The sequence below is a fragment of the Eucyclogobius newberryi genome, unplaced genomic scaffold, assembly GCF_026437365.1.
Source record: "Eucyclogobius newberryi isolate DKJ021-1_F unplaced genomic scaffold, fEucNew1.0.hap1 SCAF_2, whole genome shotgun sequence".
Taxonomy (NCBI): domain Eukaryota; kingdom Metazoa; phylum Chordata; class Actinopteri; order Gobiiformes; family Gobiidae; genus Eucyclogobius; species Eucyclogobius newberryi.
In genome coordinates this window covers 37,130,682-37,158,226 of record NW_027315834.1, presented here as the reverse complement: position 1 = coordinate 37,158,226, position 27,545 = coordinate 37,130,682, and the positions used below count along the sequence as shown (strand labels likewise).

The 27,545-nt window shown below is 40.1% G+C and overlaps 2 protein-coding genes across 3 annotated transcripts in view; one reads left to right on the top strand and one right to left on the bottom strand.

Moving 5' to 3' along the window:
* The window catches only part of plppr1 (phospholipid phosphatase related 1), an 83,677-nt gene extending 65,412 nt beyond the window's left edge, over window positions 1-18,265 (top strand). The window contains exons 5-8 of one of the 2 annotated variants that reach the window (XM_072455225.1): window positions 4,302-4,552; window positions 8,728-8,904; window positions 15,309-15,440; window positions 16,608-18,265. In XM_072455225.1, the coding sequence (XP_072311326.1) occupies window positions 4,302-4,552; window positions 8,728-8,904; window positions 15,309-15,440; window positions 16,608-16,640 (593 nt within the window). In that variant the 3' untranslated portion in view covers window positions 16,641-18,265. Of the gene's footprint in view, window positions 1-4,301; window positions 4,553-8,727; window positions 8,905-15,308; window positions 15,441-16,437 lie in introns of both variants that reach the window. The other variant, XM_072455226.1, reaches the window with a different exon arrangement.
* Window positions 18,266-21,610: 3,345 nt separating this feature from the next.
* Window positions 21,611-27,545, bottom strand: part of grin3a (glutamate receptor, ionotropic, N-methyl-D-aspartate 3A) — a 74,360-nt gene continuing 68,425 nt past the window's right edge. Inside the window, exon 10 of the mRNA XM_072455224.1 lies at window positions 21,611-23,045. Within this exon, the coding sequence (XP_072311325.1) occupies window positions 22,502-23,045 (544 nt within the window). The 3' untranslated portion in view covers window positions 21,611-22,501. The remainder of the gene's footprint in view (window positions 23,046-27,545) is intronic.

The window sequence follows — 27,545 nt, the reverse complement described above, 5'->3', positions numbered from 1 at the left end:
GTTTCTGAAGTACAATTTTATTGTTTTATTCGTAATTGTTTACGTGAGATTAGATTGCATTTATTGTTTTATTGTCCTCTGCATTTGACCAGAAGCAGAGGTTGCTGCAGACCACTCCAGGCCTTGCGCTCCAGATTGTTTGCTACCATGGCGTTGCTGATGGAGACTTCTCTGTTTAAATACACTAAACCTTTCTGGCTCAAAGATTTCAGCCATTTATCAGAGCATGGAGCCAAGTGGGCACACGCCCAGCTCTAATGCATGCACCACTGCAGCTTTTTATTCAAACTCACTGAGAGGAGATGAAATTTGATATGTCAATATACAATACCAACAGTTTTAGAGAATGGTTAGTGGTTAGTTTTCGACATGCACAAAATGTAAAATCCTCCAGCTAAGGCCCTGATCAAGACTAGCTCTGAAGATGGGTCCCCGGGTGCTTCACTGTGGCTCACTGCTCCTGTAAAGTTACCCTATTGTTAAAGGATGGCTCAAATGCAGAGGGCAAATTTCCATAAGGGGGCAATAAAGTGTTCCATAACCTTAATGGTGGTGTAATTTACTGTACACTACTGCTTTATGAAGGAGTCCCGGACCCAGAGGGGAGGAGCCTATTTTACATGTTATTAGTGAGAGGGAAAACCGGAGCAGACACAGGGAGAACATGCAGAACTGTTTATCCTACTCACGGCTGAGCCCTGCCTCCCGGGCAGAGCCTCCTGACAACAGCCAGTCATGTTTATCTATTTGTTTGCACTGTTTTACGTTTCCCCTGAAACTAATGTTCTTTGTTACCCTACCCCAATGCCCTGTAATTGGCCATTGTAACCTTATTGTTTGCTGGCTGAAGCTTGCTCGTCACTGATGAGTACCTGCTTAGCGTCTGAACCTAATGCTGATCCCAGTGGGTGGGATTATCTCAGGCCAACACACACGGATCAGTACCTGCTCTTTGACTCTAACCATCCACTACAGCACAAGCTGGAGTGATCAGGACAACACAACACAGCACAAGAAGTGCCCACCAGCTCAAAGGGCAAGAGGAAGGAGGAAAAACATGTCCGGAATGCTCTCTCAGCCTGTGGTGACCCCGCTTAGGCTCAAAAAAAGCTAAAGAAAACCTGAAAAAAATTGAAACAGAACAAAGAAGGAATGGCGTCTATATCGCTTTTGTGTCTGGACTGTCTGAAAAACCACAAAGGATTTTCAGACAACACAAAATTCCTCTTTATTTTAAACCGGGCAACAAAAAACAGTTCACCCTAAGAACAAGAGGCCTACTCAAAAACAGACTAATGAAGTATAGTCAATCCAATGCAGTGTGGGAAGTTGTAAAGAGCGGTACAGAGGTAAGACTAATCTGACACTAAAAAAAGGCTTTATCAACACATCTCATGCAAGACATTGCAGTGCGCCGTGGATCTTCATCTCAATGCCACACACCACTCTCTTGAGGTTTAAGATTCTAAGCAAGGAGGAAAGATGGTTTGAAAGAGTTATGATTAAAAAAGAGAATCCCTCTTTAAACACTTATGGAAGTATAAGGTTTAATTTACCGGTTGGGTACAACAGCATTTTGAAGCCATAGGAGATCAACTCAGGCCATTCAGATGGTAATCAGGTACTCATCGGCGATGAGGTAGCTGCAGTCAGCTGACACTATGAGTCATACAACTCATTGCAGGGCTGTTATGGTAACAACAAAGATTAGTTTCAGAGGAAACTTAAAACAGTGCAGCCCAGAGTAGATTAAATATCTGAGTTCTCAGACTAGATTCACAGAAAGGTCCAGATGATTACAACTGAATGTTTTTCTACAATGGATGAATAAAGGATTACACCGACTACATTCAAGTAAAACATCAAAGACTGTGTATCTCACATGGATTGGAAACATTGTTCATATTCGTTATAGTATTTAATTTTACCTACAAAAGAGACATTTCACAATTTCTCAAATGCTTGTTTGAATTTAATTGTTGAAACACATTTGTAACATAAACGTTTCTGTTTTTTCCTGGAGATTGGATTGTCTAGAATGTCCCAGTGTTTTTTTTACTGAGGAAAAAAAGCATTAGAAAAGGCCTTAATTATTACTGGGTTACATCTCCACATATTTCACCTGTAACTATTATGAAACCTTCCAGGTAGAGCATCTCCATGGAGATGAGAAGGTAGCGGCCCCTCAACCAGAATTGTACAACTTGTTAAAGTGTCTGATATTTTGCACTTAGTGAACCCACCTTCTGTGCCTTTCTGACACAACCACGACTGCATTTTAAACCGCTCATGGGAAATTCATAAGTCCGTAGTTCTTCATCAGAATTACCATTCCATCCCGTTTGGGCACAATCTCTCAAATGTGTTGGATCATTGGAGTTTCTAGTCCTCTATCTCTCCTCTGCTCTCCTTATTACCCCTCCCCACCACCTTCTGCAGATGAGAATACAAAGCAGAGTAATTTCATGGCTAAGCAGTCCAGATAATCAGTAGCTATATTTCACAGCAGCGGGAATGCAAACGCGGACAGTGGTCGGGGTTGGTGAGCCTCCCACTCATTCATACAACTTTATTTTGTTATTTAGCCGCTAGCTTCTACCTGTTATCCGGTAAGTGACTGCCTAGCGCATTTACATTTTATGTGGAAAAGGGGGAGAAGTGAGTTCCCGTCCTTCTGGGATGTAACTCAGTGTGATGCGTAATCAATGCCCCAAGCTAAAGAGGGAAGTTTATCTCATTGGGTTCTTGTTAAACTAATCTGCGGACAATTGGCTGCATCAGGCTAATTGGCACTCACTTACCCCATACGATAAGTCTCAGTTAAGAATGCTCCTGTGCGCTGCTCTGCCGGCATTTTGCAAGCAGTGTTTTGGTTTTGTTCAGGCTTGATATTGTCAAACAGTAATGCACCCTAGGAAAAAGGGCTGGATGTTTAACCCCAAAAAGAATATACTTGTCCTCTCATATTGGTTTGACGACCTCTTAAAAACAAATACAAGGCTTTCAATGTTATGGGTTGTGTTTGTCGATGTTTTTTGACCAAGACTCCCTTCTAAAAGAGATCAATGGGACTTTCCTGGTTCAATAAAGATTACATGTATAAAAATTATATTCTGAACACGGAATACAAACTTTTTCTCATTGCCATTTACCAAACAAAAAGGGAACAATTCTGCTCCTAACCACATGTTTTTCTGACTGACGATTCGACCCAAAAAAGAAAAAACAAGCTTTTCATGGATGATTAGACTGGACTGAACCTCGATCTTGTTTATGATTCTGTTAATTGCACAGCACTATTAGGAAGTTTCTTGCTTAGTCACAAATGATTGGATAATGTTGGTAGACAGATTACAGAAGTTGGGTTATAGATTCAGTCAACTTCTTATTCTACTGCAAGGACATTGTCTAGTGTTCCTAGTGGTTAGTTATTATTTTGTTACACTTGTGCAAAATGTAACCACTATTGATTGACGTTAGCAGAGAGGGTAAGTCTCAAGTCTTTACCCGTAAGTCCGAGTCAAGTCTAAGTCCCCTACTTTGAGTTTCAAGTTCTTTAAACACCAAACCACAGAAAACATCTCATATTTTTGCAATTTATATACAGTATAAACGCTCAAACCTCTGAAGTCTAGTCAAAAGTCTGAATCAAACATGGACAAAGTGTGCTGGTGGTAGAAGCATTATCTGGTCTTACCATCTCCAATGTTGAGTACTGCTGTTGTACTCATCAAAGTACTTAAAGAATGCAAAATCTCTCAGTGTCTCGAATGTGTGTCTGCTCTCTTCAGTCGTATGCTGCGAACTGCGGGTTGGTCTGAGATGATTTTCCTCAAGAGCTTGGACCATGACATCACGCTGAAGAAAAAAAAAGCTGTATTTTAAATTATTCCATCGTATTGAAATTGAAACTTAAAATGTACACCTTGTGCAACATAAAATATAAATAGACAATACGCATTCATTTGATGTGTAAATCCGTTCCTCCCACATACAGTGTAGTTTTGATTTTATTTCTGTTTTGCACATCAAATCTAAACTTTTTATCAATCTCGGAAGTTTTTTTAATTTCATGAATGACTCCACATCGTCTCAGACAGGCACTCGGGTTTGTTGTCTTGATAGCATCAGATATTCTGGCTTTCATTTTGCCTAATGACAACAGGGAGATGAGGTGAGCGCAGTGGGATATGTGAATGCACACACCAATTTGGCCCGGATTTGAGCTGCACCAGGGCATAAGGCGAAACGGAGGCGAGTTACTTAAGAGGTCTCATAATGTGTGTCTGTCTGTCCCTCAGGTGTTTTCGCGTTCGGCCTCTTTGCCACGGACATCTTTGTGAACGCGGGCCAGGTGGTGACGGGGGGGCTCTCACCGTACTTCCTGTCCGTTTGTAAACCCAACTACACCAGAACTGAATGCCGCTTCAACCACCAGTTCATAGTGAACGGCAACATCTGCACCGGCAACCCTGTGGTGGTGGAATATGCACGCCGCTCCTTCCCTTCCAAGGAGGCTTCGCTCAGTGTGTACTCAGCTGTGTACCTCACAGTAAGTAGCAAGTGTGTAGAAATATGTTCTGGTGTGTGATAAACTAAATCCACTTCTAGCCGTGTTTCATAAAAAAGCCATGGAGTAATCCGCTAAGCTGCTGGGTCACGCTAGGTTGATGCTTTTGAAAGAAAACTAAGTTAAAGTTGGGATACCTGGCTTTTTTCCTGTAAATGAGCACATTTTATGTATAATATATTTTAAAAGCCATGAAACATTTAACAATATTTGTGCTTTGGATTCATTGCAATGACTGGACTGCAGGTCTTGTCTATCCATATGCATCATTTGTAACTATATTAGGTTACGGTATATGGTTAGGTTACAAGTATTTACATACAAATAGTGTAGGGCTAGAATAGGCCAGCCATGTCTTACCTGCCGATTAGTAACTTTTAATTAACTTAATAGTTGAAGTTTTCACTCAGTCTCTGCATAATGCAAGCCTACATTTACAACACTAAATGTATTTTCATTTTAAGTGCACATTCTAAATGAGTAAAATCCCAACTCCTGTGACAATCTCTAACGCCTTCCATTTTAGAATATTGATGTTGTGTTATGTCATCGCTCTTGTTCTGGTCATGTCAGTGCTCAAATTGCCTACAATATAAATAGATCTTTCACACCTTGTTGGCATTATGTTTAGAGAAATTAAATCACAAACAAGGCTTGAAGGTTCATTATACTTACACTATAGGCAAAACCAAGGCTGCAAGGTACAAAGAACTTCACTTTAGATATAAATAAGGTGAGACCCTTCTCACCCTGGACATGGACTATTTGAGCCACTCCCCTCAGGCAGGAGGCCACTCCCCTCAGGCAGGAAGCCACTCCCCTCAGGCAGGAAGCCACTCCCCTCAGGCAGGAGGCCACTCCCCTCAGGCAGGAGGCTATAGTCCATCCTGATCAGAACCTGCCTCCACAAGAACAGTTTCTTTGCCTCTGCCGTTGGACTCAAAATCACTTCTTAAACACTGTCACTTTAACCTGGTTCCAAACACCAGAGCCTCTGTGAGTGGGGACTGTGTGGTTCCAAACACCAGAGCCTCTGTGATTGGGGACTTTGTGGTTCCAAACACCAGAGCCTCTGTGAGTGGGCACTGTGTGGTTCCAAACACCAGAGCCTCTGTGGTTGGGGACTGTGGTTCCAAACACCAGAGCCTCTGTGAGTGGGGACTTTGTGGTTCAAAACACCAGAGCCTCTGTGAGTGGGGACTGTGTGGTTCCAAACACCAGAGCGTCTGTGAGTGGGGACTTTGTGGTTCCAAACACCAGAGCCTCTGTGAGTGGGGACTGTGTGGTTCCAAACACCAGAGCCTCTGTGAGTGGGGACTGTGTGGTTCCAAACACCAGAGCCTCTGTGAGTGGGGACTGTGTGGTTCCAAACACCAGAGCCTCTGTGAGTGGGGACTGTGTGGTTCCAAAGCACAGAACATCTTCTCCTCTGCTGGAGCCTGACTGTGGAACTCCCCACACATTTAAGACTGCAGACTGACATGAGAACCTTTATTAGGTGTTTGGATCTGTAGCTGAAATCAGGACAGAACTGTGCACATTGTGATGTATAAAATGAAATGTATTGTATATAGTCTGTACATTTTGTATTGTTTTAAAACCTGTTACCATCCACCTATTTTCGCCCTGTGCACAATGGTTGGACATACCCAAATGGCATTGCTTATTAAAAGAGGATCTTATGTTCCACATGCAAGTGTGATGCATCATTAGAAAGCTTAGGCCTTCTAGTTTCTGCAGATGTGCACATGACACTGTCAGGGCTTCAGAACTTACACTACAGAGGCCCAAACATAAACAAAACATCCTTTTTTAGTCTCGCATGAATATTGTTAATTTGTAATGGTCCTGAGCATGACATACTTCATTGTGTGCTTATGCTGTTCACTGTACATGATGTTTATCTTATTGACAACAACTGTGTAAAGTTTCAGATATCTGGGAACAGGCATTTTGGTGCTGTTGACCTTTTTGTATCAAAAATTATAATTATAACTGCTAAAAACAATATATGTGAAAATGTGTAAATATGAGTTTACCCATGAATTTCCCATATAGAGGTTAAAAAAAAAAAAATTATAATATTTTTATTTTATTTTTGTGTTGGTATATTAATACATATATCTAACAAAATGCACGTCCAAAAGGCTAATAAAATCAGAAAACGTTATGCGCAAAATCCTGCCGAGAAATCCCGGAGCCTTACGCACGAGAATACAGAAGATTCTGTGTCAATAAGCCCTTTGTCCCGCCCCTCTTTCTAAAGCTATTCTCATTGGCTAGAATAATATGCCAATCAAACTCAGCTACGTCATTCGCACGCGGCGCTATTTAGATGTAAACAGACTAATCCATGTGCGTCGCAAGCGGCGCATTTTTTTTTGCGGAGGCTGTAGCAAACAAACCCGTGGACAGAAAAATTCGTGGATGGTCTCATTCTGTAGGTAACAGTCTGAAGAAAAGAAGGATATCCAACATTATTTTATAGGTCAAACAGGTCATTTGTTATGGACGGAGAAATGCGCCAGACAAGCGCATTCTCGTCCGGCGAGAAACGAAGAAAAGTTTGTTTACTTTACAATATCTTGAAATCGGATAACTTCAGGAAAAATACAAGTGGATATTGTTTTTCAATGATTCCTTACGGACAGACTGAGTACAAGGATGTACAGAATTAAAGCCGTTTCGTCCATCATAAACAGCAAACAGGTAGGACATGCGTTTGTAAAAGTTGAGACTTTCTCACAAACTATTGACAATTGCTTCTTGGGGCATATTATTCAATGTAAATCAATGACATATTCGTTTTGTTGAGAAAATAAGCTTTAAAATGATGTATGGCCTGCTGGTATTGACCACGGAAATAAAAGTGATGATGTAAGAGAATATTTGAGATATAGAAAATGCTCGCCAGCAGACAGGTGGGTGGTAACAGGTTTTAATTCTAAAAGCTTCTTATGGACAGGTGTTGATAATTTGCATATTTTGCTAAAACACTTAAAACATCGCATCTGGTTGTAAATGGACATGTAAATGCTATGTCCATATTAAATAAATAAATAAATAAATACAAAATAAACCATAATTTAATCACTCACTGCACTGTTCACTTTCTACATCTGTAAATGTAATGTGAATTTGGTGGACCGGTACATAGAGAGCCTTTTATTTTCATCCTATAGCAGATTTAAATTATTTTTCTTTTTGACTTATATAGGTTGTTTTATCATTGTTCATTGTTTTACGTTGCACTGAATCACCACAACAAGTTCCTATGTTTGAGTTCTGTTCTTTGACAATGGCAATAAACCTTTCCTGATTCTGATTCTGATCAAATGTACTTTAAATAAACAGTTCTCTATGATTTTCCATTTTTAAAACAAACGTTCACACACTTAATATACTTGTTCAGTAGAAGTGTCGACTCCTTTGACAGCTTTGGGACTGGTGGTCATATTAAAGTGATATTAGACTGGAGAAATGTCAAAGCACTAAACCTCCACCAGGCGCACGAACACTGCAGACACAGAGGGCTCTTTTTATGTCTTTGTGTCATAAATTCTGCCAATGTGTGAGGAAGTGATAACAGGCAGACATGTCCAACCTCAACACTTCTACGGTTTAACTTTGCAGCCGACCCCAAATGGTCTTTCACGTTACTAAAGATGCCCCACAATTTTCTGTTTGAAATGCTGAGCGTATCGTAAAGCTCATGTTCCGTTTGCATATGTGACAACTGTGGTCACAGATATGCAATAGATTCTGATTCCAAGAACTTGTTTTTGATTTGAAAAGAGTGGGTCCATGTCACAAAGGTTTAATATGGTTATTCTGCTGTATTTCAAAATGTATACCTTTTTTCTTTGTATTGAAAAGCAGTTAAAGGACAAAAAAATGGAGGAGCTGTATTTTGGAGAAAGCTTTTACTTGACCCCAAAGAAAATGTATTGGATTAACTGGATGACAGTAGTTTGTAGTTTGTAGAAACCTTAAAATCCCCCGGTTCTCACCTTGCCTCTATAATATTTTATTCACACTGAAAAACCCTTTGTTTTGTTGGAATTCTTTTCGCCTGATGTAAGATTGTGACATATTTTTGGCCTGTGCAATTGCAACAGGATTTGAAGGGAAATAAAAAGTATTGTTTCTCTTTTCAGATGTACATCACGAGCACCATCAAAACCAAGTCGAGTCGCCTGGCCAAACCGGTGCTGTGCCTGGGGACTCTGTGCACAGCCTTCCTCACGGGGCTCAACCGCGTCTCCGAGTACCGCAACCACTGCTCCGACGTGGTGGCCGGGTTCATACTGGGCTCTGCTGTGGCTCTGTTTTTGGTAAGAAGTGTTTTGGATTTATTTTGGAGATTTACATGAAAAGTGAACGATGACAACTACAATTTCGCGAATGAATTCAAAACAAAGAAGAATCTCATGCTACAATTTGCTACGCCTCTTGATACAAAAGATATACATCAATGTCAACAACTTCTGTGTAACTATAATTGTACAGTGCATTTGGCAGGTTTTCATGTTTTTCTAATTATTACTTTGCATGGTGGGATAGTTTATATCAGTCAAGTAGCAGGTTGTGAAGAAAAACACAATCAAAAATGGAAATAACGCTAAGAAGAGTAATTTTCCATGCATTTTAAACATGAATTAAACAAAATAGATATATTCTTGTGTATGTTATTTGTCAAATAATAATGCTGCATTCCAGTCTTCCTCGGAGGTTGGATTTTCTGAGTTCCAGTATGTAAATTCACACTGGAACACTCTCCTATCTCAGAATTCCTACTTGGAAACTCGGGCAGCTTTTCAGAACCCCAAGTTTCTCCGAGTTTATCCGAGTTAGCCAATCAAACAAAACTGTTCCTAGTTTCTCTTTAGTTGCTCTCTACTGCCCCCTTCTGGCTGTGAACATGCGTATTTGCTACTTCTTCAACATTAGCACATCACTGCAATTATAAAAAAATGCAGTGATGTGCTAATGTTGCTAACATCTACACAGAGCTAATGAAAACAAGCAAATGTTCACACTCAAATGTTCCTTCTTGGGTTTTATTGTTTGATTTAAGTCGTTACCGTCCACACACTGTTGTGTATTGCTCACAGTTTTTACGATTTCATGCTGGAACGCAGAAACTTCTTTTTGAGGTCCAAGTTCCAACCTTCGAGGACTCCTGGACCTAAACTAGTAACTATTATGTAAACTAGACTAGCTTTGGCCCTTCTTCTGGTTGCTAAGTAACAGCGGAATTATCTGTTACATCTGCTTCCCATGTCCAACCAGGAAGTAAACCAAAAAATCATCTAAATAGTGAAACTAGGGAAATCTATGCATTGTGAAATTAGTCTTTGCAGGTTAAAGTAAAATGATATCCTCTTCCCCACTCTTCTTACCTCCCACTTACTTTCTGCACTGCATTTTTGCCCAAAACCTTGTTCGCTTACTCACCTTTGGACGATGGTTCACACAGGTTCAGACTTCTTCAACACTTGTCACTTTGAAGAGCTGGGAGAAGTTCACAGAAAGGGGAAGAGTTTTAGACCTGCTCCGAGTGGACTTTGAGTTTGTCACCTGCATCCTTGTGAAAGTTTAGTTTGAGATTCTTCGCCAGTGGAGTTACTAGAACAGTTCTATTTATGCTCTGTTATCCTCAGAAAAAGGATAAAGGCAATCCTGTTATGTGCCTTGTTAAAATAAATGTTTTAACAAAGGAATAAATTGTGCCGACTAGACTGGTGCTCCCAAGCAAAGAAGAAAATCCCAGAGCCTGTCAGCATTAATATAAATAAAGTAGGAGATTTCCCCTGCTCACGCTTTGAGAAATCTGCACGCTCCACTGTGGACTTTATTAGAAATGAACAGCCTAACAGAGTTAGATACTAGGAAGGTTATTTGCTCATTAACAAACCATTACAATTTATTAAGATGATTACTGATCACTCCACACAGAGCAGCAGACTTAATGTCCTTCTTTTTCGCTCCTAAAAGCGAGAAAGACAGCGTGATGCTGCTGTGATGGAATTATAGTATTTATACTATAATAATAATTATTATATAATAATAATATACTGTTTTGGGGTAATAGAATTGAACCAGTGCAAAGATATGACTGACTGAAGCTGCAACTAACAATTACAGTATTGGAAGTGATTCATTTTTGATTAGTCAACTTCAAAAACTATTATTTCCTACATTAATTTTTAAAATATACCAGTAAATGAAGTCTAAAAATGAAAATCACAGATGTGGCATTCTACTTTCATTCTACTTTGACATTTTTGGCCTGGGTTCTAGAGCGCAGATATTAACAAACAATTACTATTCAAATATCAATTAGTCACAATTATTCCAATGAAATGCACAACTCTGAGTTTTCTTGGCCTTTTTGGTTGTATTAGAGGGAATTGATCCTACAAGGCTCAGGCTGACAAAGAACCTTGCATTGTTGCTGCAACCATATCCTGGAGCCATAGCGCAGGATATTAAAAAGTGTTCTTGAATATACTAGTGTCTTCTTAAAATCCTCACCAATACACTTACCTTCTCAGTTAGTTTTTAGTTTGAATGCTTTGTCTGGTGATCGTATGGTCCACACATTCAGCATGGCGCCCATAAATGGCATTCAATTCAAGGACTGTCTAAGGTTAAAGTGATTTACCACTCAGACTTGTATTCCTTTGCTCACTGGCACGGAATTTGAACCTTGACAATGAAATGTGGAGCAATGATTGGTGACTGCTGTGGGATTCTTGGAGACAGCTCTAGTGGAGGGTTGAAGTCATTGAGTTGGACAATCAAGGTTATGATGGAAGCTGTGGAGGCGATCTGTCCAGTTTTAGCATAAGATTCCAATCCTTGCCTGAATTAGCCATCGAGAACGGACGAGTTAAGCAATCTACCGGCGAATTTCAAATGGAGAGGAGAGCTTCGTCCTTGAGTTACGAGGGAGATCCACCGCGGTTCTCTAATGAAGGTTATAAGCTTCCAATGATTGGGTCATAAAAATTGACATGTGCTGAGTGAGTGATCTCTGGGGAAAGATGGACATCCGAAAGTCAATCATAGCCTCAGCACTTTTGAACCTTCTCATCTTTAGCGTATTACCAGCAAACCGTGAAGCGAATCCATCCGCGTATAACTCACACAGTGACCTTATGTTGCCAATCGAGCTTATTAAAGACTTGTCATCGGGACGCGGTGGACAGGTGATGGACTACTATCGGGAGGTGCGTTAATTGGTACAGAGAGTCTTGGTATAAAATACGGCGCAGATCCCCCCCGTAGTGTTCCAACGGAGAATGGGACTCGGCGATGCACCAATATAAACTGCGAGTGATTCCCCGACAAGATTTTAGCCGGAGATATAGAGGGATTGTAGTGAGGCGCTTTTGGAGATTTAGAACGGTGTGAGTCTAATCTGAGCTGGATGTGTAGCCAAGGTACGGGACAAAAGGGAAGAATGCTGAGTGGACTCTGGATGAACTGTGTAGTGGCAAAAATCTCTTGTTAAGACAAAGAAGCAAGTTGTCTCGTTTCAAACTGTTTAATCTTGTGGCTGAATCAGAAAGAAACTCTTGTGGACTCGGCCATTCTCACGGAAGGCCGAGTCCACGCGTCTGTCTCTTGCCTGCTTCCCAAAATGTGTCTCTCCCAAGTTCTTCCGTCCCACGTCTGTCCCCTGCCTTAAATCACAGACGGTCACATGACCACACACACACAGAAGTTCCCGGTCACTGGTCTCTCAGGTACAAAGGAACCAAGGAGCAAATGGGACATCAAAGAAACAGTGGTTTCAGGAAGGATACAGTACATAACATTTGCATTAATTCAATTCACATGTCTTGCCTAGTGTGAAACATAACGTGGGACTTCCCAGCCACTCCAGGGAGTCCGGACATGTAAATTTCCAGACCAAAAGGGGTTGTCAGGCTGTTAGAACTAAATCTGATTAGAAATAGGATTGAAAGTTAAAAAGTAAAGGGCCAGATTATATTTTTTCCACAACAACTGTATGTGGAGGACAAGAAGATGAAGTTTGATGAGGTTTGAGACTAGAAATAGGATCATTGCTTTGATTCAACTGGTAATTTATTTAATCTTGCTGGTTATATTCTCTCCTGGTGCATACATGCATCCTCTATTACTAGTAACTTATTCCATCTCTGTGTTTATATACATCCTCTGCTTTGACATGCACAGTTTTTTCTGGCTTTTAGGTAAAAATGAAAGCAAAAATGTGTTTGATCAGAATCCTGTTTGCTTATTAAGATGTAAAACACTCAATTTAACCAACACGTTTGTCTGAATACTGAGCGATGGCCATGTTTGGGCTTTAGGCAGATGTAACATAAAGCGACAGCCTTTTGAAGTTGAATCAAATCTGTTTTCTATTCATCATTACAGTTCTATGGAGGATCCAAGTCAAAGCAATGACCTCTCCAAGGAGACAAGCAGGAAAAGTTATGTAGTGTGTTGGTCAGTCACAATATGGGAAAACAGATTTTAGCATAAATCAGATTGCATGTCCCTTTATTCACCACGGTTCATTACAAAGCATGAAAAAATATATTTCTACTTCTTAAGCCACGACGAATTTGTCTCATGAACTAAATCATATATCGTTGCACAGCATCCACTGTTTTCTTTGGTATCATTTTTCAACTACATGTACATGAAAAAAATGATATGAAAAAGTACTGCAGAAATTCCAGATGTCATCCAAGAAATAGGCTGCTGCATACAAAAACAAAGATTTATTTCATTTACGAAACCACCACCAAAGCAGAATGAAAGCATTTGTCATCTAAAAACGTTTCGGTGACACGATATCAACAATGACTTTTTTTCATTCGTTTGTGCACTTTGCCTTTGCCGGGCAGAGAATAAAAGATGCAACAGAGAAATGAAAACAACTTCAACAAAATCTGTCCATGAACATTTGGCATATCCTTGGAAATTTGAAAAAAATAAAAATAATAAGTAAGTAAGTACATTTTATTTATACAGCACCTTTCACAGACAGAGGTCACAAAGTGCTTCACAAAACACAGAATAAAACAATAAAAACACAAAAAACTTACAGTGAACAATACATATACAACAATATACAGTAAAATCTGTCCGTAAAACAAGTGCATTTAAAAGGCTTGACTAAATAAAAAGGTTTTAAGCTGACCCTTAAAAGCAGTAACTGAGTCCAGTGACCGTAGGGAGAACGGAAGATCGTTCCAGAGTCTGGGGGCAACAGCCTGGAAGGATCTGTCTCCTCTGGTCCGAAAACGGGTGCGAGGAACCAGCAACAGTTTCTGATCCAAGGACCTTAGTAATAATAATGTTCTGTCATCAATACTCACTGCTACTACTACTAACGACTACTAACTTACGGAACAAAATAAGAAAATATTTATAATGATTGTGTAGGTGGGATAGTTTGTTTAGCCAGAGATCAAGGTATTCCAGTTTAGTCCTTGTCAAAACTATAAATGCAACTGCAGAAACAAATAGAATATTAGCAGCACTTTTAAAAAACAAAATACATTTTCTACCAAACCAACAGAACTATTTTTGAAAATGTCTAAAATCTACCTGAATCAAAGTCACTAGAAATCAGAATATACATTTGTATTTGAGTGATTACATTTGTAGGGCTCAATAACGCTAAATTAAATGTTGAGGGATTTTTGGGTTTATTTAGATAGAGGTGGACTACATGCAACGTTCCTGATGGGGTCCGCCACCTGCTTGTCTCCATGAAGCTGGAGATAACCAGACATTACTCACACAGTTTTTAAGTATAATCTGACCATTTCCTTTGTTCACTGACCCATAAAGGAGCTTGGGGCCTTTCAACCTCTACAAACTCAAGGACCTTGCGCTTCCCCTCGTTGGCGTGTGGTTCATTTCTGTGCAGTCTGCCTCGGGGCACGGCTGGTCAGGGGATAGACGCTCCCCCCGGCTGCTTTGATTATCCAGTCCAGACCAGGCAGCACGGCCCGTGTTTCTAATGTTCAACACATCACAGTGAATTTCTGTCTCATTTACAACACACTCTAATGAGGAAAGTAGAGCCACACAGGAGGCGCTGTCTGGAGGTGTTGTATTATTGTTTGTTTTTTACATTTACTGTTTATGGTGTTTTCCATTCTGTCCATTTAGACGGACAATTTCACTGTATTAGACAACAGACAAAATACTTTCTCGACAGAATACAAATCTTTTCTGTTTGTTCTTGTACATAAGATTCAGATTCAGAACATCTTAATGAAAGAATCTTACCATATCTCTGATGGAATAACCAGAAGCGTTACATTTACATACAAGCAATACATACAATACATGTTTAATCATGTCTCTACACGTTCCATGATTTGAATTTCCGGTCAAGCGGGAATTCCATTCATTTAAATTAGGAACTAGAGAAAATACTTGCTGCTAAAATATTATACAAAGTAGGTTAATTTGAATAAACCTACTGTGTACAAACACTGTTTCCGTGGGTGGCTTGAAAACGGCTTTGTCGTCTGTATGTAAAATTCAGAGATTGTCAACCCTATGCAAAATCACACAACCGGAATGATAACTGCAGCCCCTGTGGCAACTTCCTGAATAAAGAGAATATTGTGCTATTTTACTTCCAGCTATAGGTTGAGTTTGGTATTTCGTGTGCATTGCCACCTCCTTTTCCCCTGTCTTTACCGTTCCACTGACCCAGCTGCGTGTCTGTCCTCAGGGCGTGTGTGTGGTGAACAACTTCAAAGGCGTGCACGGAGCAGCGGGTAAACAGAAGCCAGAGGAATACCGCGGCCTGCCTCTCATGACGTTCCCTCGAGTGGAGAGTCCCCTGGAGACCCTCAGCGCACAGGTAAACAACATGCATCGGACCCGGCTTCTAAATCTGCAATCTCTGTCACAAGCAATATCTGCCTCCAATTCAATTCAATTTATTTGTGTAACGGCCAAAATCACAACAGCGGTTGTTTTCATCTGGTTTAGGAAAAGGCTATAAAACAATTAGAGTAAGTAAGTTCAAACCGCTTGATCTTTATCTTCAATAAAGCACATGTTGACTTTAAATATTCCTCGAAGCAAATCTGATTGGATTAAAAAAAGACAAAAAAAAACAAGCTTTTCTTAAGGTGACACAATTATTCAAATCATGCTAACATTCTTTATTCAAGCAATTTGAAACAATTGAACGCGATTGTAACATGTCTTTCCTGTCATTATTTTCTTCAGTCACATAGATTCTTTAACATAAGGAGAATGGCAACACCTAAATCTAACTATAAAGTAGTGACTGAAAAGGTTTTATTCTATAATTATTCATGTGCATAATATTGAAATTGTGTGTCTTTTTTTTCTTATTATTTACAAAAAAACAAAAATCCATCCTATACAGTTTATCCTCATTTTTGTCCTCTTTTGAGTCAGTCCATGTTTAGAATTGTATTGCAATAGTTTAGTCCTATTTAAGATCTGGTTTAGCCCCACATAATACTTAGAATAGTCCTATTTTAGATGTGGTGGCGCTCAAAAGACCAAAAATTATCTTTGGTGAGGGAAACGTTTGAGAACCAGTGCGCTATATGTGACAAATGCAATAATGCTGCTACTCACTGCTAATGTGATTTGAATGTGTTGTTTTGTGTGTTGATGTTTTGTTTTTTACTTGCAAACAGCATAACTAAATATAACTGTGTGTGTGTCTATTTTTCTTTCTTTTTTATTGTCCTTCTTTTCCATCCTGTCTTCCTACAATCATCCTCTCTTGCTCTAAATCGGCATGCTTTTCTTTTTAATTTGTGGTATTGTTTCCTGTCTCCTTAATTTTAACTCATTCTTATTTCATTTTGTTACAGAGATGACCCATGCTCTAAAATCAACACCTCTCCTTTCTAATATGCCGCCTCGTTCTGCTAACACTGACTTTGATTTCACCCTCTATTCCTTTACCTCCCATCTTGCCCCTTTTGCACTTTCCTTTCCTTTCCGTTCCATCTCCCTCTCCATTCCCGTCATGTCTTTGCAGAACCACTCGGCGTCCATGACCGAGGTCACATGACTAAGGGGGCAGCACCGGGTCACGTTCGCGTCTCCACAGCACTTCCAGACCCAATGACACGAGACGCGGGACAACGTGGCTTCGATGGCTGAAACACTCACACACCACTGATAGCATCGGTTCGACTCGCCCGGGGAACGGAAACACAGATATCTTTTCCAATGGTGTATCTTCATCTGCCGCACACAGCCAAGAGAACAACACAAGATTGCGTTCACTTAAAAGCACAGGTGGCTTGTCCTAAAACCATTCGAAACGTAATCTGTGTTGTCGGTTCCTTGTGTTGTAGTCAGAGGCCAGTGTTTTGTACATTTTTTATGAGCGAGTGGTGTATCCTGACAATGGGTTGCACACGATTGCATTGGCTGGAAGGACGATCCGTTGTGTGAAAGCTTTATAAAGTATGGAGAGGTTTGTTTGAACATGGATGGACAGTGTGGTCCCTGTGTTTACATTGGAGATCATTAGTTCATTTAGTCTGTACATAGGACATAAGGCATCTGTGTACAAGCCAATGCCGTGTCAGTCATCTGCAGGAGAAAGAGGAGAGTGCTCAAAAGAATTGAATTTAATTAACATTTAAATGCTGTTAAATGGTTACAAGCATTTGATTTCCGTAGAAGTCAAGATATTTGCCTGGCTCTCCTTGTTGACAAGTTCTTTCAGTTTGGCTGGACGTCCCTCCGGCCAGTACGCACTGGCTTCAGCCGTTATAACACAGCACACTTCTGTCAGCTGACTCTCTTGGTTTGAACTCACTTCCTGTCAGGTGCGCACCACATTGTCTCTGAAGACGAGTAAATATATCGGTGTTGTTGTTGTGTGATGTTTGTCATTTGTACAGAAAAAAGAACAGAATCTTTTTTATTATCTCCTCTGTATATTACATGACCAAGGTCATATTTTGTAAAGATTTTTGTTAATCTGTTTGACGATGACGTATGATCCATTTGGACCTGTCTGCCTGCTGTAAAATTGGATATGTTTTGGTATCAGTCTCTGTGTTTCTTCCCTTTGGAGGAAATGACAAGGAAGAGTGGGACATCCTTGAAGAAAGATGAGCACATGCAGTGCCATAGGAGCCCCTATGTACAGTAATACATTTAACTGTTAGTATTTTATTATTATGTCTGATATCCCTCTCTGTATGTTCCCACTGTTTCTATCACTTTAAGTTAATATTATATACCCACTTCATGGAATCTAGGGAGAGGTTTTTAACACACCTCATCTTTACAGTGTGACTGTGATGATTGTTGTAGTGTCTGACAATGGGGCTAGCACCACCACAAAGGTTGGAATGAATTTACAATTGATTTTATTATGGTTCCTGTGGAAAATGTGTAAAATGACATTAAAACTACTTTTGATGGGGCTAGCCTCATTAAAGCCCACCCATTGCTCCCTGGGTCAGACCCCACGCCCTCCTTGCCCAACCAGTTGGTTGTGATGTGATTTGTTTTTGGGAGCTGCCCAGCATGACCAGAGTCACCATGTTTTCATATATATCATTATCATTGTGGTTATAAATGTATTTTCTTTGACAACAAAACAAACTTGTCTTTCATTGGAAATGCTCCACATTTGTTTTGGTTTGTCCGCAAAATAAATAGTCGGTAGCAAAATGTGCTCTCCTGTGTGTTTATTCTCATTATTTTTAATACAAAATACATTTTTGAATTGATAATTTTATTTTGCAGCAGTATAATGACAAGAAGGGCAGACGAATTAGCCAATTAGCATTGAATTCTGCTGTAAAGCGGCACATTATAGATGCAAAGTGGTGCACACATCTGAAAAGAAGAGCCACTCTATAGAGCAGTTCCAACTAATTCAGAATTTTCTCAGAATGTAATTTATTGTCATTATGCATAACAGTCTGACAATAGGTGCACTCCTTATACAGCGACACTTCCAAAACGTTATACAACATGAAGAGTTTCTCGGTTGACACATGAACCAATGGTCAGTTACTAATAATATAAAACCTGTGTATTTTTCCTCATTCTTTGAAATGTATGCTGTAATTAATCGATTTCCCTTTCCCCTTATGATTAAAGTCAGGGACAATGTGTTATAACTTATGACTTTGTACAGCCAAAAGTTAGGGTTAGTGCGCAACACACAACCAATCGTATTTATTGAGGGGAACAGATACCAATTTAACTCTTGCCACTTTTGCTTCGCCCAGTTGTTCTTTTCAATAATATAAAGATTTATGTCAAGACACTGCAGTTTTACAGGAAGAAAATGCACCTCACTGTCTTCAATATAGTGGTTTGTGGCTTCAAGATGGAGATGCACGGCGCTCTGTGGTCCTGAACTCGAGTGTCTTCTGTGTTGATAAAGCCTCTTGTGCAGAGGCTGTTTAGTCTCTCCTATGTAACGCTCTTCACACTTTTCTTCACTGCATTAGATAGAATAAACTACATTGCTCTGTTTTTGTGTCGTCTTGTCCTTTGGGTGAACCAGTTTTTGTCTTGAAGTGTTGCCTGGTTTAAAATAAACAGGGATTTCGTGTTGCATTTTTTTCCTACAGTCCCAAGACATAAGGGATTGAGTCATAATTTCTTCTTGGTTCTGTTTCCCTTTTGTCCCTTTTGTCCTGCTTTCTGGTTCTCTTCAATTTGTTAAGAGCCCGGGTACCCACAGGCTGAAAGAGCATTCCGGAATATTAACATAATAAATAGGGGCTTTTATGTCTAGAAATTGCCAAATTTGCACATAATTTGAGACATCCAAATCTGAAAAATGGACAGAGCCAGATTGTTGACGTATTAGATAAAAGAAAATAAAAAAAATAATAAATTAGATTTAACAGAAAATTTGTGTTAACATTTTGATTTTGTCTTTTTTTGGTTAAAATTTCAATGAACAAGACCTTGAATTAGATATCAACAAATCCTTTTGTAAAATTCTTTTTTAATTTCTTTTTCTTTTCTTTTTTTTTAAAGGTGCAAAATTGTTAAGTTAGTAAGTGCTACTTTAAGAGGTGCTCTTTGTTTCTAGGGAGAATTACAATGCCACATATAAATCTTTCAATGCAAGTTGATTCAATTAAGTAATGCAACATCTTCAGGTGAAGATTGGACGATGCTGTTGTTTCTAGGGGAAAGTTTATATGTTGAGTGAGCAAACTGACCAAAAGAGTTGACCAAGTGACACAGTTTAATAGATCAGCTCTGTCATTAAACCAGCAAATAAGCAGTTTATATTCTTTATGTTGCTTCAGCTGTGGCTTTGGTGGATGTGTTACGGCTAAGCAAGTCCCCCGGGCACAAAGCACAGTGACAGCTCAGCCCGCTCAGTCCCTGCAGATATCACTTCTGCTCTGTCAGGTATTCATTTCAGCACTGTCAGATCCAGCTTCCCCTGCAGTAACTCAGGCTAAACCGGCAGACCCATCCACCGGACCACTGACCATGCCACATCTTTATATGAAATATCATCCTAGTTTACCAAATTGCTGTCCACGAGCAACGGCAGAGAAGGATACCGCCAACGAAATGCCACTGCAACGTGGAGTTTGTGTATATGGCTACAGGGAGTTTTTGAACCATGATAAAGTATGTTTACATGAAACACGAAACAGCCAAAACATTATTTATTTATTTTTTGCAATTGAAAACAATGGATGTAGGCAGCATTTCAGTGACCTATTTGTGCCTCTCAGTGGAAGAGAAAACCTTTAAATTTGCTACAATTTGGATTGTGTGATCAAGTAACCTTTGTGTTTAGTTTAAAGTTTAAACCGCTGCACACAGGCTTTGAAGCTAAGCTGAAGAAAGAATGCAAGAAAGGTAATTGAAGAAATATTGGATGTGGTGTGGGTTAATTCAAAAAGAGAACATGGTCTAACAAGAGAGGTCAATTTTAATAACATCCAAACAATTCAGGTGCAAGAACAGTGGCTTCACAAAAGGACTCCTCCAGTGTGCACATATCAGAGTGTGTCATGGTGATACTTTTCAATGCTTTGAATAGTGAACAGTGAAAAACACCGCCAAAGAGAATTCTATTTCATGAACAGAAATATTACCGGAAACAAACAACTGAGAACAAAAAAACATGTTCTCCGTAAGATATGATTAAGTCATATTTGGTTACTGGGCGATCTTATTTGTTGAAACCTAGGGTGTAATTTATGTTGACAATAAATCTACCTCTACTGTATGTTCCATTAGCTTAACAAAGCATATTGAAATGGACATGAAAGGTTTATTTAAAGTCTATGTTTCATTTCCATACAACAAATGACTGCTTTATTTTGAAAGGTCTACTGAGTCCAACGCTTCCTTGGAGCCATGTTCTCCGATTGTTCCTGTCGAAGTCTCCTCAAAGGTCACAAATGACAATACAGAACAAGAGTAGTTCAGAATGCTCTCATGGGTGACATAACATCAAGGATCAAGATGCAGCCTGGTACGTTCCAGCTGGATCCCAACATGAGGACTGGCCTGAGGAGGGGGCTCGTGTGTGCACCCGGGGGACACATCTCTCCCCACATGGAACATCACTAAGCCGGGAAAATTGAGATGTAAGTTGATATCATTTTCCACTAAAAAGTTTGAGCTATGTGTTGTAAGGAGCTGTTCCAGATTGGACTGAAATGAGTCTTGACGTCATACAATATATTGTAAAAGCAGTTCTTAGTGACTAAATCAGATGAAACTAATTATAAAATAAGTATGTTAGTGTGATTGGCTCAAACTCTGCAATGGCCCCTGAAAAATAGAAAACATTTACAAACTCCTCAATGAAAGTGAGGAATATGTTTGAACTGCTGCTTAACTGTAAAATTCAAGTACAACTGCTTTAATACACATTTTAACCATATTTCCATCAAATGAACATACTCAAAAGAAGATCAAGATATCTGTAAAGAACAGACAGCCCAACAGCCAAACATTACATTATACCTTGGGAATGTAAATGTGTTGCATACAATATTTTTTTTTGGATGAACAGATTGCATCTTGCATGAGCTGTGACTTTCTCTGACACACTAACTCGAATAGTTCTTCAGGAGACCAGCAGTGTTATCTGTGAAGGGCAGGACAGTTCAACACAGTGATCCATAATGATGCAACGTTTGCATTACCAAGAATCAAAAACCCACTGTGTTACATAACTAAACATTACACCTTGACATTTACCTCAATAGCCCTCTAAATTGACCCCTGGATGGGACCAAAGTTTAAGAAAAGGGTTATCAAAGGGTAGAAATCAAAGGGCATCAAAAGCCTAATCAAAATTCTCTTTTTTTTTCTTTGCTGTTAGAAGGCTGAAGCAAGACTCTGGGGACTTAACCACATACGGCAACTGGTCGGGTTCAACTTAGGGTCATTTACATTAGACGCAGGCGAATTAGCCCATTAGGCTTAAACACCAGCGAGCCTTCATATCTATGGTTGCGCTTATCTTCTTTGCAAGCAAATCCGTCAAGGAAATGGAAGATTGGATGAAGGAAAAGGAAAGGTGGAGAAAGAAGGAGAGAAGATTCAGGATGGGAAAAACGAGTAGAAACGGGGAGAGGAGGGGGGTGGGGGGGTGGGGGGGGGAGATTGCACAGCTATTCAGTGAAAGCATCAGTGAAACATCAGAACACATTTTGGTTAAGGTTCAGTGTTTGGTGTCGACCGTTCAGATCCGAACCGATCTCGAATCCAGAAGCCGGAAGTCTCTCTGGAATTTCAAAGTGAGCGCGCTCTCTTGACCCACCCTACAACCTCAGTCCAAAGGAGGGTCCTGCCCCCTGTAGTGCTTCCTGAGCCAGACGTCAGCCATGGAACTTACTGGTAGGAGGTTTCCGAAAAGGGTTCAAAAAAGTCCAACCAGGTTTCGCTTGACATTAACAGCCATCAAAACTCTGGTAGTGCGTTTGTGTGTTGATTAGTCTGCTGGTGGGACTGCGTGTACGTGGAAAACTGGTTGGCCTGTTGCGTGGTCGGCTGATTAGAAGGAGTCTGGTGTTCCGCCTGGTACTGTTCTAACTCCCTTTTCCGTCTCATCGCAGACTGCAGCTGCTGTTTGATCACGTGGATTTGACTCTCGAGTTCTGAAAGCTCCTGCACCAAGGGATTTCGACCCACACTTCCAAGTCCTTGTCCGCACTCCCCCATTCCCCGACAGTGCACCGGGGCAATGCCAGGACACGTGCCCCCTTGTCCAGCTGTGAGGCGGCCCAGCAGGTCGGAGCGACCGTTGGAGGTGGTCACGATGGGCAGGTGTTTCTCCAGTAAGGGGATGGAGTGTGGGTGAGGGGAGGAGGGCGGTGGAGCAGAGAGGTCCTGGGAGGGGGGTCGCTCCAGGTCATTCTGCACCTCCGGAATGACTCTACGTCTGTTATAGTGGGATGAGTCTGTGGCGTTCCAGCATGCGGATTGGTTGTTTCCTTCATTGCACCTGTAAAAAAGAAAAAGAAAAAAGAACAAACAAAAGTGGTTTTAGGTACCATATAAGTCACACTGGAGTATAAGTCGCACTGGAGTATAAGTCGCACTGGAGTATAAGTCGCACCAGCCCAAAAATGCATAATAGAGAAGAAAAAAACATATACAAGTCACACTGGAGTATGAAATGTGGTTGCAAGTGCGAAAATAACACATAATATCACATATAAGTCGCTCCGGTGTATAAGTCGCACCCCGGCTAAAACTTTGGTGCGACTTATAGTCCAGAAAATACGGTATATTGGAACACAAGCGGATGACCCTTTTAGTTCTCTTTTAGTTAGTAGTCAATAGGACACGACAACGTTAGGATTATTACCAATCTCGGACCAAGATAAAGTGTTACAAGCTGTATGCCGCTAACCCACAAACAAATAAAAAAGTTGACTTCCACTTCCACTTATAACATACAAATAATTACGCTTGGAGATGATTTTTACTAAAACTTAAACAATTAAAACTGAAGCTGCTGCTGAAGCTCCTGGAGTACAAACAATTGGCTGGAGCCTTTGTGAAGCTGAGACTGTAGTTTTGGACTCTGATTTCGGGTTTACTCCAATTATAAGTAGAAATAAGCTCTGCACAGAGGAAATCAAGGTTTGTTAAATATATACATGAGTAAAGCTGGTTTCTGGTGGGATGGTTTGAGTTTTGAAAATTCTATTTTAAAAGCTGAAGGTAAATTCACTCAATATTAGTTTTATAGACTTTTATGGACATGCGGAATACATAAGGAAGTTTAATAACGTTTTTATTTTACTTTAGGGTACTTTTTTATTTGTAGATTTGGAGAATAAACTGACCATGATTCTTCCAAGAATGATTGATTTGACTGGAAATATGTGTCTTACAGCTTTTTAAGGACAATTTATCAAGCATCTTGAGAGTTCCCTTTTATCAGATGATGGTCCCAAGCTTGGAACGTCCTAAGCATGGAACGTCCTAAGCTTGGAACGTCCTAAGCATGGAATGTCTTAAGCGTGGAACGTTCTAAGTGTGAGGAGTCGCTGCAAAGGTATTGAAGTTTCTGTTCTAGACAATCATGATTCATGACGCTATAAAATTGCAATGTCTCTGAAGCTACACACAACTCAACATACTGCATCGAACTTGCTGGACGTATGAATTGTAATTATATATGATCAACCAACTTATGTTACTTAAATGTGTTCATTCTATATTGTGGTCATCTGTAAACAGTGCAGAATTCCTCGAAGCACCCGTAAACAATAGTGTATATTTAATTTTGAAAATATGTATGTCAAATGATCTGAATGCACACATCTCTTGCTTGGAGGCTTTCATCTTTCATTAACCAATCCTGATCTTTGCTCTTCCATTCAGTACACTCTTATTGCTTTTATTTATGAGCATATGATGCTTTCCACTCGAAGACACTTATCAAAGAGCTTTCTGGATTTCATGGAAAATGCAACGCAAATTAACTCTGCAAGCCTCTATTACTTAAGGTTGAATAACTTTATTGGTATTCATTCAACGATGACTTTCATCTTGATATTTTGTGCTCTTCACTAATAGCATCTAGGTCCTTACCTCTTTACTATTGGATTAGATAATATGTACTGTATGCCTGAAACGTTGTGCCAAGGATCAAATATAGACCAACTTTTCAGCAAACACACCATAAAATCAAAATACAAAAAGCTAAATTATTTACATCCAATATTCCGCAGCATAGAAACACAGACACAATGTATTGACGTATCTAAACTGCAAGCTTCATACACAGTGAGTCATACATTTCATATGTATTCCTTTGTCTCAAGCCAGCATTTCACTTCTTAAGAATTCCGTGTTCCCACAATCTGTGAAAAGTCATAATGACCATTGTAAACTAATACAATACTTTATGCCATCTTTTGCAACACTTGATTCAACTCTCTCACAGACATTATGTGACAAACGGTCCATACTAATCCAACTACATCATGATAACCAGGGAGAGTGCAGAATGTATCATCAGAATAAGTATTATAATGGAAGTACAACCTTGTTTTAGTGGGTTGTAGCTATCACATATTTATTATGAATGTACACTTAGTACACTTAGTGGCTTAATAGTGCCTTTAAAGAAGGCAAGAGTCGTTTTTTTCTCCCCCTGCATTAGTATAAGACTATAGCATATCTAGATAATAGAAACGGGACCATTAAATTCCTATTCAAAACCGCAGAGCTGAGGGCCCGTGCCTCTTCATAGTGGCTCATTGGTAGTCTGTGTAAAGAGGCCCCTGAGACAATCCAGCACATAACTGCAGGGTGTAAGAGGCTGGCAGAAAAGCAAGGAGCACCATAACCAAGTAGCTGGCAGAGTGTACAGGAAGGTCTGGGCGGAGTAAGGGCTGGAGACCCCAAGGACAAAGTGGGAAACACCTCCAAAGGCGGTAGAGAATGACGGAGCCAAGATTCTGTGGGACTTCCAGATACAGACAGACCGAATGGTAATGGCGGCCCAACTGGACATTGTGGTGGTGGATAAACAGCAGAGGAAAGCTGTTTGTGGTTAACGTGGCAAAACCATTAGATAGAAACATCAGGGAAAAGGAACACAAGATACTGGAGAAATACCAAGAGCTCTGAGATGAGCTGGAGAAGGCGTGGAAGGTGAAAGTGGCCCCCAAACTGGAGGCCACGGGCACCACTCAGACAAACATCCGACATCTATGTCCAGTAAAGTGCGGTGTCTACAGACGGGGGACGCTCTGGGACAATTTTCCATTTGCTTATTTACTGTTGGTTAATCTGCTTGTCTTTTATTGACCAATGACAATTTCAATGTTCGATTTTCTAACTTTCTGTTGTTTTTCCACATTTGTGTAAAGCCCTGAGAGGTGACTCCTGTAATACATGAAAGTGAATCACCCAGCCCTATCTAACAGCCGTATTGTATCTTTGCCGAGCTGATAAGGCTTCAGACACTGCCAGGAGCCTCAGACAGTGCAGACCGTCTGAGATACACAGTTTTAACCTTAATTATTTAACCCCTGTAAACCCCCTAAACGCTCTCTAATGACCGATTCATATCGACTGATTCAGTATCAAATGCAGAGGTCAAGCAGGTCCTTCACCCAGATCAATGTCTGGCTGAAGTTTCCATCATCAGTCTATTCAAGCAAAAGTACTGAAAAATAAAGTAAGACAAACAACGTTATAAGGAGAGGGTGTGAAATTACCAATGCCTGATTTATGGATGCATATTTGGCATGTGTAAATAGGAGTAAATGAATCAGCAAGTGCAAGAATGTTGTTTGGATACAATCAATCAAGGTTACTTCCCCGAGCTTTATAATAATTACCACATTATTTATAGAAGTGGTGCAGTGGAAACACTAACACAACAGCCATAATTAATCAATGCAAGTGAATGTTTATGATTAGTCATATGGGCTCTGAGATCAGTCAGCTACACCTGAGAGTAATTCAACCTTTTGTTTAGTTCATTAAATTAGTTGTGAAAAGGCTGTAATTGCCTAAAATTGATTGAATCATAATTTACAGAGTGGATAAAGGAAAACCAGCACTTTTGCCTTAAATCGTTACTGTTTATTGTATCTGTATAACTAACTAGGACTTTTGCTATAATCTGGAATATTTATACTGTAACTGTTACAGATGTTCATTAATAAACACTGTCCCTAGCAAATAAATAAATAAAATAAGTGAAGAACTAGTTTAATTTGGTACCTGCCGTGTCATTCCTGCTCCCACAATGACACACTCCCACATGCAAAATACAGAAGAACCTCGTCTTCCTCTTTTGTAGTCGGGGTTTGGAGTTAAGGAATCAAGAAGATGAGGTTTTGTCCAGAGGCATACCTTTGAAACTTTGATTTTCATTCATAACTTTTAAAATAAAAGATGGTCTGTCACTCAAAACATTCTAGACTGGATTTGTAAATTATCGACATTATTCTTACGTTATTCTGGATTGAATTTAAACAGCGGGAGGCTTAGCCCTAATCCAAAAATGGCAGTAAGGGTTTTTGAAACTAAATCATTATTATTATTTTTTGGGCCCATAGGCTTTTTATTAGACAGGACAATTTAGCGAGAGCGAAGGGACGACATGCAGTAGATTGTCAGATCCAAGATTTGAACTCACAACCCTGCGGCCGCCTGCACGTGGAGCCTGGTATGTGTGCTGCCGCCTTAACCACTCAGTACCGTTTCCGGCTAGGCGTGTTTACACCCATGCTCTGCTGCTTTAGGTAGATTCACTCTTATTTTCCTACAATATTCATGTTTCTAGCCACTAATGATCGTGTTATTGAAGTGCCACAGTGTGGCTCACAGCCCCGTGCGTCACTGCTTGATGAGGATGGCACCTTGTTGCTGGAGTCCGAATGTGTCGTAGGGGTCCAGCCTATAGACCGTCACCCGTAAAGGATGCACAGCAACGAGTGTCTAACATGATGTAGGTTCTATCATAACAGTG